The 12090-nt window shown below is 40.6% G+C and overlaps 1 protein-coding gene across 7 annotated transcripts in view; it reads right to left on the minus strand.

The window, feature by feature from the left end:
- The window catches only part of Trim36 (tripartite motif-containing 36), a 51841-nt gene that overhangs the window by 17465 nt on the left and 22286 nt on the right, over positions 1 to 12090 (minus strand). For 5 of the 7 annotated variants that reach the window (NM_001106147.1, XM_006254686.5, XM_039096700.2 and 2 more), the window contains exons 3-5: positions 10709 to 11034; positions 8276 to 8422; positions 774 to 869 (exon numbers count right to left, since the gene is read on the minus strand). In NM_001106147.1, the coding sequence (NP_001099617.1) occupies positions 774 to 869; positions 8276 to 8422; positions 10709 to 11034 (569 nt within the window). Of the gene's footprint in view, positions 1 to 773; positions 870 to 2098; positions 2135 to 2240; positions 2265 to 8275; positions 8423 to 10708; positions 11035 to 12090 lie in introns of those variants that run through there. The other 2 variants (XM_039096703.2, XM_039096702.2) reach the window with 2 other exon arrangements.

A 12090-nucleotide genomic window follows, 5' to 3' on the forward strand; every position in this document is an offset into this window, starting at 1 on the left:
AAAAGTAGTTAATATAAATGAATGTTTTGCCTGCATATGTCTGTGTACCATGTAGATGCCTGAAACTAGAGCTATAGATGATTGTGAACCACCATGTGGTGTTGGAAATTGAACCCAGGTCCTCTAGAAGAGCAACCAGTGCTCCCAACCATTGATACTTTCTATAAATGTCATCACAGCATCATCCCTTTCATACAATGTATGGCAGGATATACCTAGACTATATATTATTACCTTCAATAGTTTCATCACTACTTGCACACTACTGTTAATGGACATTTGAGCTGTTTCCACCTTGTGGCCAATGCAAACAAGGCAAGCATGAACACTCATCTTCATGAACGTAAGCAAGCTAGAACATGTATTCAGCAGAACCTGGAATTTTCAACAACCCTATCACATACTTTAACCTTTCAAAAACTATCTGTTCATGTTCACATGCAGGTCAGCGTTGAAAGTTAATCTTTCCCTACGACTCCTGAACACTGATCACCCAGGAGTCTACTCTGCATGTGTTTCAAAAGTTCCAGGGAAGCAGAGGTATAAGGTCCCACAGTTCCCGGCTCAGAGAACACATTTAGGATGTTATGAACAAATAAGACAAGGTCTGGATGAGTGAATGAAAAGGTTCTCTGGGGGTGGGGATTTAGCTCAGTGGTAGAGCGCTTGCCTAGGAAGCGCAAGGCCCTGGGTTCGGTCCCCAGCTCCGAAAAAAAGAACCAAAAAAAAAAAAAAAAAAAAAAAAAAGGTTCTCTGACCAGCTTGTAACTTACCTCTGTTTCTTTCATTAACAAGTTTAGTTCAGAAATTTGACTCTTCACCTGGCTTTCCTTACCAATAAGGAAATCAATGTCTTTTGAAAGTTTCTCCTGTGGAAACACACAGAACAGAAGTACAAGCGTAAGTCAACAAAGACTTAATGCAACTTTGTAAATTACATGGTACCCTTCCTTCCTGATGAAGAATCAGCAAAACCAACTGTGGTGATTAACTCAAGGTAAATATTTACTGGCCTTAGCACATAGGGTCAAGGTCAACTGAAAGGTTAAATGAGGGCTGGGGGTTGGGGGGAAGCAACAGTCAAAAATTCCAAATGTGCAAGTAGAACTTTTCATTATCTCTCTCAGAATTCTTATTTCTAAGGCTTCCAAGCACACTGAAGGTCAAATAGTACCGCAGCTCAAATAGTAGAGCCTTCCTTCATATTTTACAATTTACACACACACACACACACACACACACACACACAAGCACACAACATACCAGGAAAAACACCAAAGATCAATCCAAAATAATCCCAGCTCATCCCAGCCTTGCTATTCATTCACTATAAATTGGTGAAAACACTGACTTTCAACTAATTTGTAAATTAGCTACTCTGAACACTATAATTTCTCAGAGAAATTACATTGCAGGTTTTGGTGTTATCTCTAGTTTGATCTAAAAGAAATGTTTTGCAATGAATCTGAAATGTTTTTAAAAGCAAAAACCACTTAAGAGCACTTGGTAAGACTACCAAGTGTCAACGGAAAACTGTATTACGTCTAAATGAAAATGAGAAAGGCCAGGAAGTAACTCCCAGGACCCAGGTGGTGATGCTCAGGATGAATGCTCTCTGGGATGCTCACTGCTGAACACCTAAAATGTAAAATGAGGGCAAGAAGAAAGACAACCCCTTGGGTAAGAATTCAAGAAGTAAGTTTCTAATCTATTTCATCTTCCCCTTTACACTAGAGAATGAAAGAGGATGTGTGCAGAAATAGACATGATTGGCTCTGCAGGACCCATGTCAGTCTCAGAGGGACACCCAGCAACCAGATACACAGAAGCCCTCTGGGAGTGCTCACTGGAGAAAGAGGAAGTGGCCGACAGGAAAGGAACAAGACTTCTGGACACAAAAGACAGAATGGTTTGGGGAATCTAGCTTAGGGATAGAGCAGTCCCCAGCACGTACAAAGTCTTAGTTCAATCTCCAGTGCCCACATTGACCAATCGTAAGAACCAGACATGGCTGTACAAGCCTGTAATCCTTAAGAGAGACAGAGAGACAGAGGCAGACACAGACACAAGGACACAGAGAAAAATAATGGGGCCTTACAGAATAATGCTACAAAGAGACAGAAAATCTTCCATTGTGACCTAGCATTTTATCCATCCAAGGAACCCAAAGTTCATGAGGTACAAATACCACAGTCAATAGCTGAACCAGAAGCCTACTCATAATTAAGTAACATAACTACCCTCCAGGGTTAGGGAGTATTTCACATCACACTGCAAGCCAAATGACAAGCCTAGCACTGTCCCTTATGAGCACATACTGGGACCACACGCATGAGCACAGCCTCTGTTTTTTCTTAACTACGGTAACAGAACTCCATCTGCCCCACCTCCCATTGTCCACTCTTTGTATGCTCAAAGCAGTTAGACACGGTCATTGGCCCCAAACCCCCAAAAATGAGGATGGCATCTGAGAGAAGGGAAGGAGAGACTAGGAGTTAAGACTTCCTGGTAGGCAGACATAGGGAGTAGGACGTGGCTAGGTAATAAAGGTGGCAAATCTCAAAGATGGCCAGCCTCCTCTCCAATTTTCTGACTTGAGACAAACCCTGGCAGCTTTGTCTCACACCAGTAGGAGTCCTGCTGGTAGACATGTTCACAAGATCAGATCAGAGCACACACACCACAGCAACAGCACCAAAGCCTCTTTCGTGCGAATAGTCTAGCATGGCCCCTGCACTCGGCATGAGCAACTTTAAAGGTGATATTGGCTTCAAATTGACTGGCCCTAAATGCAGTACAGGGGTAAACTCTTCAGAGGCTTCCCTCAGGAAGAGACTGGATTATTTGTGAGGGAGAAACTTTTCAAGTCCTCCTCTACTTTGCAAAGGCTCTTTGTCTCTCTATGTGTCTACAGCATGTGTGCATGTGTGTATTTCTTCATTCACAATAAATGAATGCCCTTCTTTACTGCTAAAAAATATAACTTATTGTTGTGAATCCATGACTCCTAAGGGTTTGCCATGCAACAATTTCCTCCAAATTTAAACAGTTTTGCCCATCACAAGGAGACTTCTCAAGACTCATGAAGTAGACCAATCTCACAAATCTCAGAGAGTTCCCGAAAATTACAAGATTAACCAGATCATCCTTCCCAAGGAGTTACACAGTCCATACTCTCCTACCAGCCAAGCTGCCTGCAACCCCAACCCGGGGATCAGGGACACAGCTGCCTATGAGCCACCTGTGCTTCCATAAGTAACCGCTCCCATAAGTAACCACAATAAAAAGCTCATTAATTTGCAAAACTGGATTTTTCAAGATTGTTCTAGTCTGTCATCAATTCAGTGCCTATCTGAAGTGAGAAGATACTTATTCACATCGTTCCAAGAAAACCACACAAAAAAGCTAAGACCCTGTGTAGTAGGACTAGGTTAGTCTCTATAGTTGTCCCAAAGGTCCTGTGAGAGGCTAATTCCAAGCCAAGTTTGAGAACTGTTTTTCCCCTTTATATATTACATCCCCAATAATAGACACCAATTAAACACTAGTAAACAAAACAAAGGAAAAGTCATTCAACAACAGCCAATCTGTTCGTGCAATCAGTCTAGGAGAGGAATACATATTTTGCACGACCATTGCACTTGGAATGTTTAAAGTTAATATCAGCCTTGCTTCATCTCTAGAGATGCTCAGGAAAACTTTGGAAGTGTACTACTTGAAAAGGAACCCACAATGCACCTATTCAAGCTACTGTCTTGCATTATTTTTTCCCTTGAGGCAATACAATAGCTAAAAGATACAACTTAAGGGAAGGGCAATTTGTGTTGGTTTCATTTGAAAGGACACAAGTCCATCATAGCAGGTAAGGGCACAGTAGCCAGGGCTGTGGCAGCAGAAAGATGACATGGCTATTCATGTTGTACTGATACACATGAAGAGTTCAGCTAGAATCCACATGGGATATAATCGTAAGGCCCCACATCTCCTCCAGCCCAGCCTCACCTCCTAAAGGTTCCATAGCCTTCCAAAATGGGAATCAATGTTCAAACACAAGAACCTACGGGGGCATTTTATAGTCAAATGTTAACCACCACCATGTTAGGAAAGCCCAACAGTACCAGCACTTATGACAGCAACAAGTGCCAACCTACATCAACAACTCTGATAACATTCACCACAAACATCTCACACACCTAAAATATGAATGCCACACCAACCTCTCCCTGCACAGTGGGGCCCGCTCACAGGAATATTCGAATTTTCTGCTTCTCTGAAAATAGAAATTTGTGTAAAATTATTAACAACTTGTCTAAAATCAAAGTGCTTTTGATAAGAGCACACAGAAAAGGAGTAAGACTCGTCCTTAGAAATTCGTGAAAATAAGAGATGGAAAACAGAAATCCCTCAGGAAATGTTCTTTAATGGAATGCTCGCCAACTTCTGCAGATGGTTACAGAGAGAACAGTTTAAAGTAAGATAAACCACAACAAAGCTTGATGAGAAACCTGTACAGTGATGTGAGAGGCTAAGAAAGCTCTGCAAAAGCCCCAACTGCGACAGTGGAGAGGCTCGGTGACTGAGGTGGGGCCAGACCAGGAGAGACAATGAACGGCCATCATTTCAGGACACACCAGAAATCAAAAAGCCTAGGGGGCCAAATGGTGAGAGGAAATAGTCAACAGGAATCCCCGTGGAGACTCTTTCTGGGGTCCCTGTTCTGGAAGACCAAGGGCAGGCAGTCATGGGGAAGAGGGACTCTACTTTAAGCTCGTGTGTGTGTGTTTCTGTCAATGTTAACAGAAGCCAAGCGAGCCACAGGAGGGAAAATAACCTAGCCTCAGCTAACAAAACTGCTAGCAGTGATCATTCTCTATTAACTGGTTAAGCCAGTTTCTCCAAAAGCGCAAGCAGTTTCCAGAATTGAAAACACATCTTCACCACCTGACACACACTACGACACAGATAAGAAATCCAGTGTTTACCTCAGCAGATTCAACAAACAGCACATATGAGACAAATGTAAGCTTACCCTTCCACGATGTTCATTTCTCTAATTCAACACCCAACTGGCCGAAAATAAGTGATACTGTGTCTTTGCATCGTGTAACCAGTCCCCCTCAGCTTAAACCTAAAGCCAAGTGGAAAGGAGACCTGCTACTCTTAGCAGACAACAAATCTAGACAATTAGTGTCTTATTAAAGAATATGTAAATTGGTAAGTGTAAATTGATAAGAATATTGTTCTGAAAGTCTGAAAGAAATTAACGTGCAGTAAAAGATAGCTGTGTTACTATGTGTACATTTTTCATCAAGTTTCCTGACATTTCTCTCCTAATGTCCTTGATTTCTAAAATGATAGCTTTCTTTTTTTGTTAGTTAATGATTCAAGAGGCAGCTGGCTTCCGGGTAAGAGATGGCCACTAAGAACACAAAGGCATGAATGACTACACAGATAAGATTCAGTCCAACCTCACAACCTCCAGTGGAGAGAAGCCCTGAGGTGGAAGTGATCATTAGTTGCCAATCACTTAATCAAATGTGCCTATCAATGAGGCTTCTATAAAAAGAGAAGGTTCAGGACTTCCATATATCAGCGCCAGCAGCACTAATGGAGGTTCTCATAGAGTCACAACCAGAGGGCGTGGCAGCTCTTCCCTCCCACATTCCTCTCCCTGTGCAACTCTTCATCAGCACCTGTAGTAATATCCTGTCGATAAACTGCTGTTTGTGCTCTCCTGAGTTTCGTGAGCCTCTCAAATAAAATAATTAGACCCAAGGAGGGCGAGTAACTGAACCTTCTTTTTACAGCCATGTGATAAAAGGCATTTAAAACAAACAAACAAACAAACAAACAACAGACCACATGGAGTGTGCAGCTAACACGTAGAGTGGGGCAGAGGCACCAACAGCCCTGCAAACTGAGCCCTTCACTGGTAGGGTCCAACAGCACATCCAGGTACAATGTCAGGACTAAATTGAATTAGAGGGTCCCCCAGCTAGACCCTCTATCTTCTAGACAATCTTCTGCTGTAGAACCCATTCCTTACTTGTTCTCACCATGTGAGGTCACAGAAGCCTTTGTGCCCAGGTGTTGTGGTAGCACACACCTGTAAATCACACCTTAGGAAGTAGAGGTAGAAGTATCATGGCAAATTTGAGGCTAGCCTGGTTTACATAGCAAGACCCTGTCTCAAAAAAAAAAAAAAAAAGGAAGGCTTGTGAGGTGAAAGAAACAGGGAGTGCTTTACCAACACCATAGCTCTACTAGTGGCAAGGACTTAGTACATTCAATAAAAACTAGGGCAGATTACATGAAATCTAAGCTTTTATAAGTGTGATATATTTTAGGTTGTGTCGTGTGAAGTTGGCCAACTGCAGATGCATGACAAGGGACAAAACAATTCTGGCTTCCCACTTGAAACAACCGAGCACACCAGGAATCTCTCGTTATGCATCAGATCTCAGAGAGACATTTTCCTAGACAACGGAAAACCAGAAAAGCTGGCTATCCTAGCTTGTTGTCTGCAGTTTCTAGGGATTTAGGCAAAGTACTCAAAACAGACAGCATCTCCCTGAAGTAGGAGTTGAGAAAGCCAGAGTTTCTAAAGCCTAAAACCAGAGACGAGAGAAAAGGGAAAACCAGCACAAAGGTATACAAGATTGAATACCAGTCAGCCATGCCTGAGGTCAAGGAAAGTTCCAGAAAGGATTAAAGTTTGCACATGCTCCCCAGCATCCAGGACTCTGACCCCAAGAAAGAAGACCTTCTAATCATTGGGAATGAAGGATCATCAAAAAGCAAAGCTGAAAACATGGTGTGATTAATAATACCTGAAAGCTAATCAAAATGTCCACCTGACTGGTTTTATGTTAACTTGGTACAAGCTAGAGTCATCTAGGAAGAGAGAGCCTCAGTTGAGAAAATGCCTCCCTCTCTCTGTCTGTGGGCAGTTTTCTGGAATCATGAATCGCAATTGCTGGGGGAGGGCACAGCACACTGTGGGTGGAGCCGCCCTTGGGCAGGAAGGCCTGGGTGGTAAGAAAACAGGCTGAGCAAGCCATGGAGAGCAACCCAGTGAGTGAGCAATGTCCCTCCACGGCTTATGCTCCAGTTCCTGCCTCCGGGTTCCTCTCTGGCTTTAGTTCCTGGACTGAGTCCTTCAGTGACAGACTGTTGTCTGGAAGAGTAAGAGGAAATAGCAGCTTTCCTCACCAAGTTGCTTTTAGCCATAATGTTTTACACAGCAATAGAAGCCCTAACTAAGACACCAAGCAAGCAAAGGAACAGAGAAATAAAAGCTACAATGGCCAAACCTGTCCATGACACAAACATATGACACTATGCATGTATATGGCTACATCTAGGACAATCTGTACACATACTGCTAAACAAAGGGAACAATTAAAATAAAAGGGAAGCTTAAGGATGAATTGGTTCCTTTAAAACTACACTTTACAGCAAAAACAATGAAATAGAAAAAAGCACCATACTGCCCACTCTGCTACTGACCATCAGATTTGAAAATTTTCAGAAGCCTTCTACCTCTGCACCCAGAGAATCAGTAATGAACCCAGCTCACAGAGGATCCTAACAGGGTCCCACTCCTTTCTCCCTCACACTTCAGAACTAGCTTTAACACACTAAAAAAAAACTAAAAATGTTATGACAGATATCTTTAAAATAATTTCTATATAATTTTTATAATTGCATTACATATTTATATGTGATTATATAATTATATGTAATTTATGTATAATATATTCACATTTATATTGTATAATTTATTTTATATGAATATGTAAGCATAAGAATTATATATGCTATGTAATATATAAACATAAATTTAATCATTCAAATATTTATATATTTAATTATATGAGTATATATTAAATAACTGTATTTTTATATATTAAGTTTTACTTTATACTGTTAACTCTATTCAGTGAAACAGAGCACATTACAACTCATGATTTTATACATATAAACTGAGTCATGAAATCACCAGGTATCAAAACCTACTTCCCGTGCAGGAGAGATGGCTCAGTAGTTAAGAGCACTGGCTGCTCTTCTATAGGAACTGGGATTGATTCCCAGTACCCACAGTGAGGGTGATAACCCTCTGAAACTCCAGTCCCATGGATCCAGTGCCCTCTTCTGACCCTCTGCAAACACTGCACACACATGGTACACAGACATACTTGCAGGTAAAACACCTATAAAGGTGAAATAACATAAAATAAAAACGTAAACCCACTTCTAAAATAACAAGTCATACCTTTAATGTTTTGTAGGCACTGCTCATGGTGGTTACCCGGTGATTGGAATGATTCCCACCCAACTTACAGAGGTGGCAAACCGGTCTCCTGCACAGTTCACAGTACATGTTTATTCTCTCTGTCTCATGTTCTGGGCACATTAAAATCTATTGAACAAAAACAAATGGACAGTTAAAGATCTAGGCTTCAAGTAATCTAGCATGTCCCCCAATACAATGATTTGTTATATAAAATACAGCTGTATACGTGAATAAAAATACACACACAGAGAGAAAAAAATGTCACATGAAGACTCTAGAATTACCGTTTTTTACATTTGAGGGTTCAAACAGTTAAAACACAGATGTTACTTCTCCTAAATTTGGCAAAAACATTCATGCCAATAGGACTCAAGTACAGTGCAGGCTTAAACAAGCTAGAAGGGCCTCTAACCACTGGGATTTGGCACACATCTTAATGAGCATCCCTATGAGGTATCAGAAGACCTTGAGAGGATCAATGGCCTGACTCTCCATACAAGCCTGTTGTTAAGAGGGCCCTGGAAGGTTTGTGATCTAAGAGTCCAGCAGGCTGGACACATAAGCCACACAGACCCTGCCGGGCAGCAGTTCCCTGACTCAAGGAAACAGCAACATTTGTACTTACTCAATGAAATATCATTATAGATGCATTTGAAATTATACATAAAATATTGTTTCCATAAAACACTGTTTCCATAAAATACTGTTTCCATCCAGAAACAAGTATTTACATAGCATGTTAATGAAATTAAAGTTCATTATTTCAAGAGACTACATGTCAGGCAACTATAACTGGTCCAACAAATTAAAAAAATAGAAGACCAATATGCAAATGCTACTACCATTACAGCCTCGGGGACAAAACTGGAACAAACAATGCCTCAGAATGCCCAAGTTCCAAATTCTCAAAAGCATATGGTTTGTTTGTTTGTTTGTTTGTTTGTTTGTTTGTTTTATTGTTAGTTTGGGGGTTTTTTGTTTGTTTGTTAAAATAGGGTTTCTCTGCTCTAGCCATCCTAGAACTCACTTTATATCAGGCTGGCATTGAACTCACAGAATTCCACCTGTTCCTGCTTCCTGAGTGCTGGGGTTAAAAGCATGCACCACCACATCCAGTGTATATGCTTTTTAAAGTAGGAAAACAGAATTTCCACAGTAAGAGGTTTAGTGCATTCAGTTACAGGTGAACACTCTCTAAGAGACAGCTTTTACTGACTAACATAAATGTCTGCCAAGGACTACTTTTCTTAATATAGACTATCCATACACCTTTGGTTTACTCATCCGGATTTCAGGGTAGCAAATAAAAATTTATAACTAATTTACATTCCAAATTCTATGACATACTTACTTATAAAAATCTAGCCCATGTGTCCTTCCATGATTGAACAGTACTAATGTGATCTTCTTAATGGAACACTAAAACTTTTGAAGTCATACATATTTAAAGCTCAATGATCTTGAGGAGTTACGGTGAGAAATATCATAGTAGGGAATTCAAAGTTATTTAATAAACCTGTTACCAAACTAACAGTTTTGACAAAATGTCCTTCCAAATGTGGGTACAAAGAAATATCTTTGCTTTAATCTTTCAGGCTACATTATATAAGAAATATTGGGTTGGAGAGACAACTCAGTGGTTAAGAACACTGACTGCTCTTCCAGAGGTCCTGAGCTCAAATCCCAGCAACCGTATGGTGGCTCAAAACCATCTATAATGGGCTCAGATGCCCTCTTTTGGTGTGTGTGAAGAGAGAGACAGTGTACTTATATATATAATAAATAAATCTTTTTAAAAAAGAAATATTCAGTGAATACTTTTGAAATCTCTGTTTTAAGATTTTACTTTAAATTATTTGTATGTATCTGTGTGGGATATGGAAATATTAGTGCAGTACCCAAAGAGGACTGGATCTCTTGGAGCTGCAATTACAGTTGGCTGTGAGGAAACCATGTGGGTGCTGGGAACCAAACCTGGATCCTCTGTTAAAGTCAGTAGGCAATCTTTACCACTGATCCATCTCTCTGGCTCCAAAAGAGTTTTTGCAATTTATACAGAAAATTATTATAAATTAAAGACTGTATTCTTAAGAATACTATTATATTTCATACGAGTTACTAAGTTGTAAAAAAGAACAACTTTTAAAGCATTGTTTCAATTACACAAATCAGAACATCTTGGAGAGGTACAAAAATTGTTTTACTCCTCAGAGATCATAGGACATGAAGTTCTTATGAGCATTGGTAACCAATTATCCAGAATACTTGAGAAATGCAAATTTGACCTAACAGATTATAAAACCACTATGTCTCAAGCTTTAAAGTTGTAATTATCAGAATGTTACCCAATCAAATCTTCCTGTCTCTAGACTCCTGGAGATCTTTTCCATCACATTTGGTACCCTAACTTACCTTGGGTCTGAAATTAGTGGTGGGGCCCACATACTCATGCTGGGCTTTTACCGTGCCCCAGGGATGATAAATTTTGAAGCATTCGTTGCAGTAGCTTGCACTACAATCCATGCAGCTCTTTGTAGATTCCTGGGGTGGTGGTTTACAAAGGTCACACATAATGGCTGTGGCTGCCCTAGCAGCCTGCCGGTACCTCTCGACAATCGTTTCCAAAGTGAAATTTCGAAACAGACCACTGACTCCTCGCTCTCCAAGATCCACATCATGCTCGCAGCCAGGACAAGGAAACATGGTTGGTCTGGGGGTCAGTGAATTACGCTTCCAGCCTGTGTAATTAGTAAGTCTTCATTCAGTTACATCGTACGTGATTGATAGGAAGAAAAGTCAGGTTTTAGAAAGACATGTCTCTGCAATAACAAACGTTCCAAGTGGCTCCATCTACATTCCAAAAATGCTTTTCAAAACAAATATTTTCACTTGGTATATAAGAAAATTTCAAGTTATTAAAAGTTATCTTAGAAAAAGAAAAAATAATCTACAATAAATTGCACATAAAGCACATAAACTCATATTAAGCCAAACACAGACACGAAGACAAAACATATACTTCATAGATTTAGGAGTTTATATAATTAAGATTTCTTTTTTTATATAATTAAGATTTCTAGTTAAGGTGCTGGAGAGAGGGCTCAGTGGTTAAGAGCACTGACTGCTCTTTCAGAGGTCCTGAGTTCAATTCCCAGCAACCATATGGTGGCTCACAACCATCTGCAATGGGATCCGATGCCTTCTTCTGATATGTCTGAAGATTGTGATGACTTGTATATGCTTGGGCCAAAGAGTGGCACTATTAGGAAGTGTGCGGCCTTGTTGGAGTAGGTGTGTCACTGTAGGTGTGCCTAGTAGCCCCTCTGTCAGGGTTAAACTAGCATTTGAGGCTAGCAACCTTCTACAGAACATTATTATGCTCCTTTATCGACTCTGGAAAGGCATGATCTGGGAACCCCTCCTGGTCATAATTCTATGATCCCTTGAGGGGGGTCTGTGATGGTTTATATATACTTGGTCCAGGGAATGGCACTATTAGAAGGTGTGGCACTGTTGGAGTAGGTGTGTCACCGTAGGTGTGGGCTATAAGACCCTCACCATAGCTGCCTTCAGATGAAGATGTAGGACTCTCAGCTTTGCCTGCACCATGCCTGCCTGGATGCTGCCCTGCTCCCACCTTGATGATGATGGACTGAAGCTCTGAACCTGTAAACCAGCCCCAATTAAATGTTGTCTTTTATAAGACTTGCCTTGGTCATAGTGTCTGTTCACCCAGTAAAACCCTAAGGTAAGTGTACTCACATACATTAAATATATATATGTAAATAAATAAA

The sequence above is a fragment of the Rattus norvegicus genome, chromosome 18 (assembly GCF_036323735.1).
Source record: "Rattus norvegicus strain BN/NHsdMcwi chromosome 18, GRCr8, whole genome shotgun sequence".
Taxonomy (NCBI): Eukaryota; Metazoa; Chordata; class Mammalia; order Rodentia; family Muridae; genus Rattus; species Rattus norvegicus.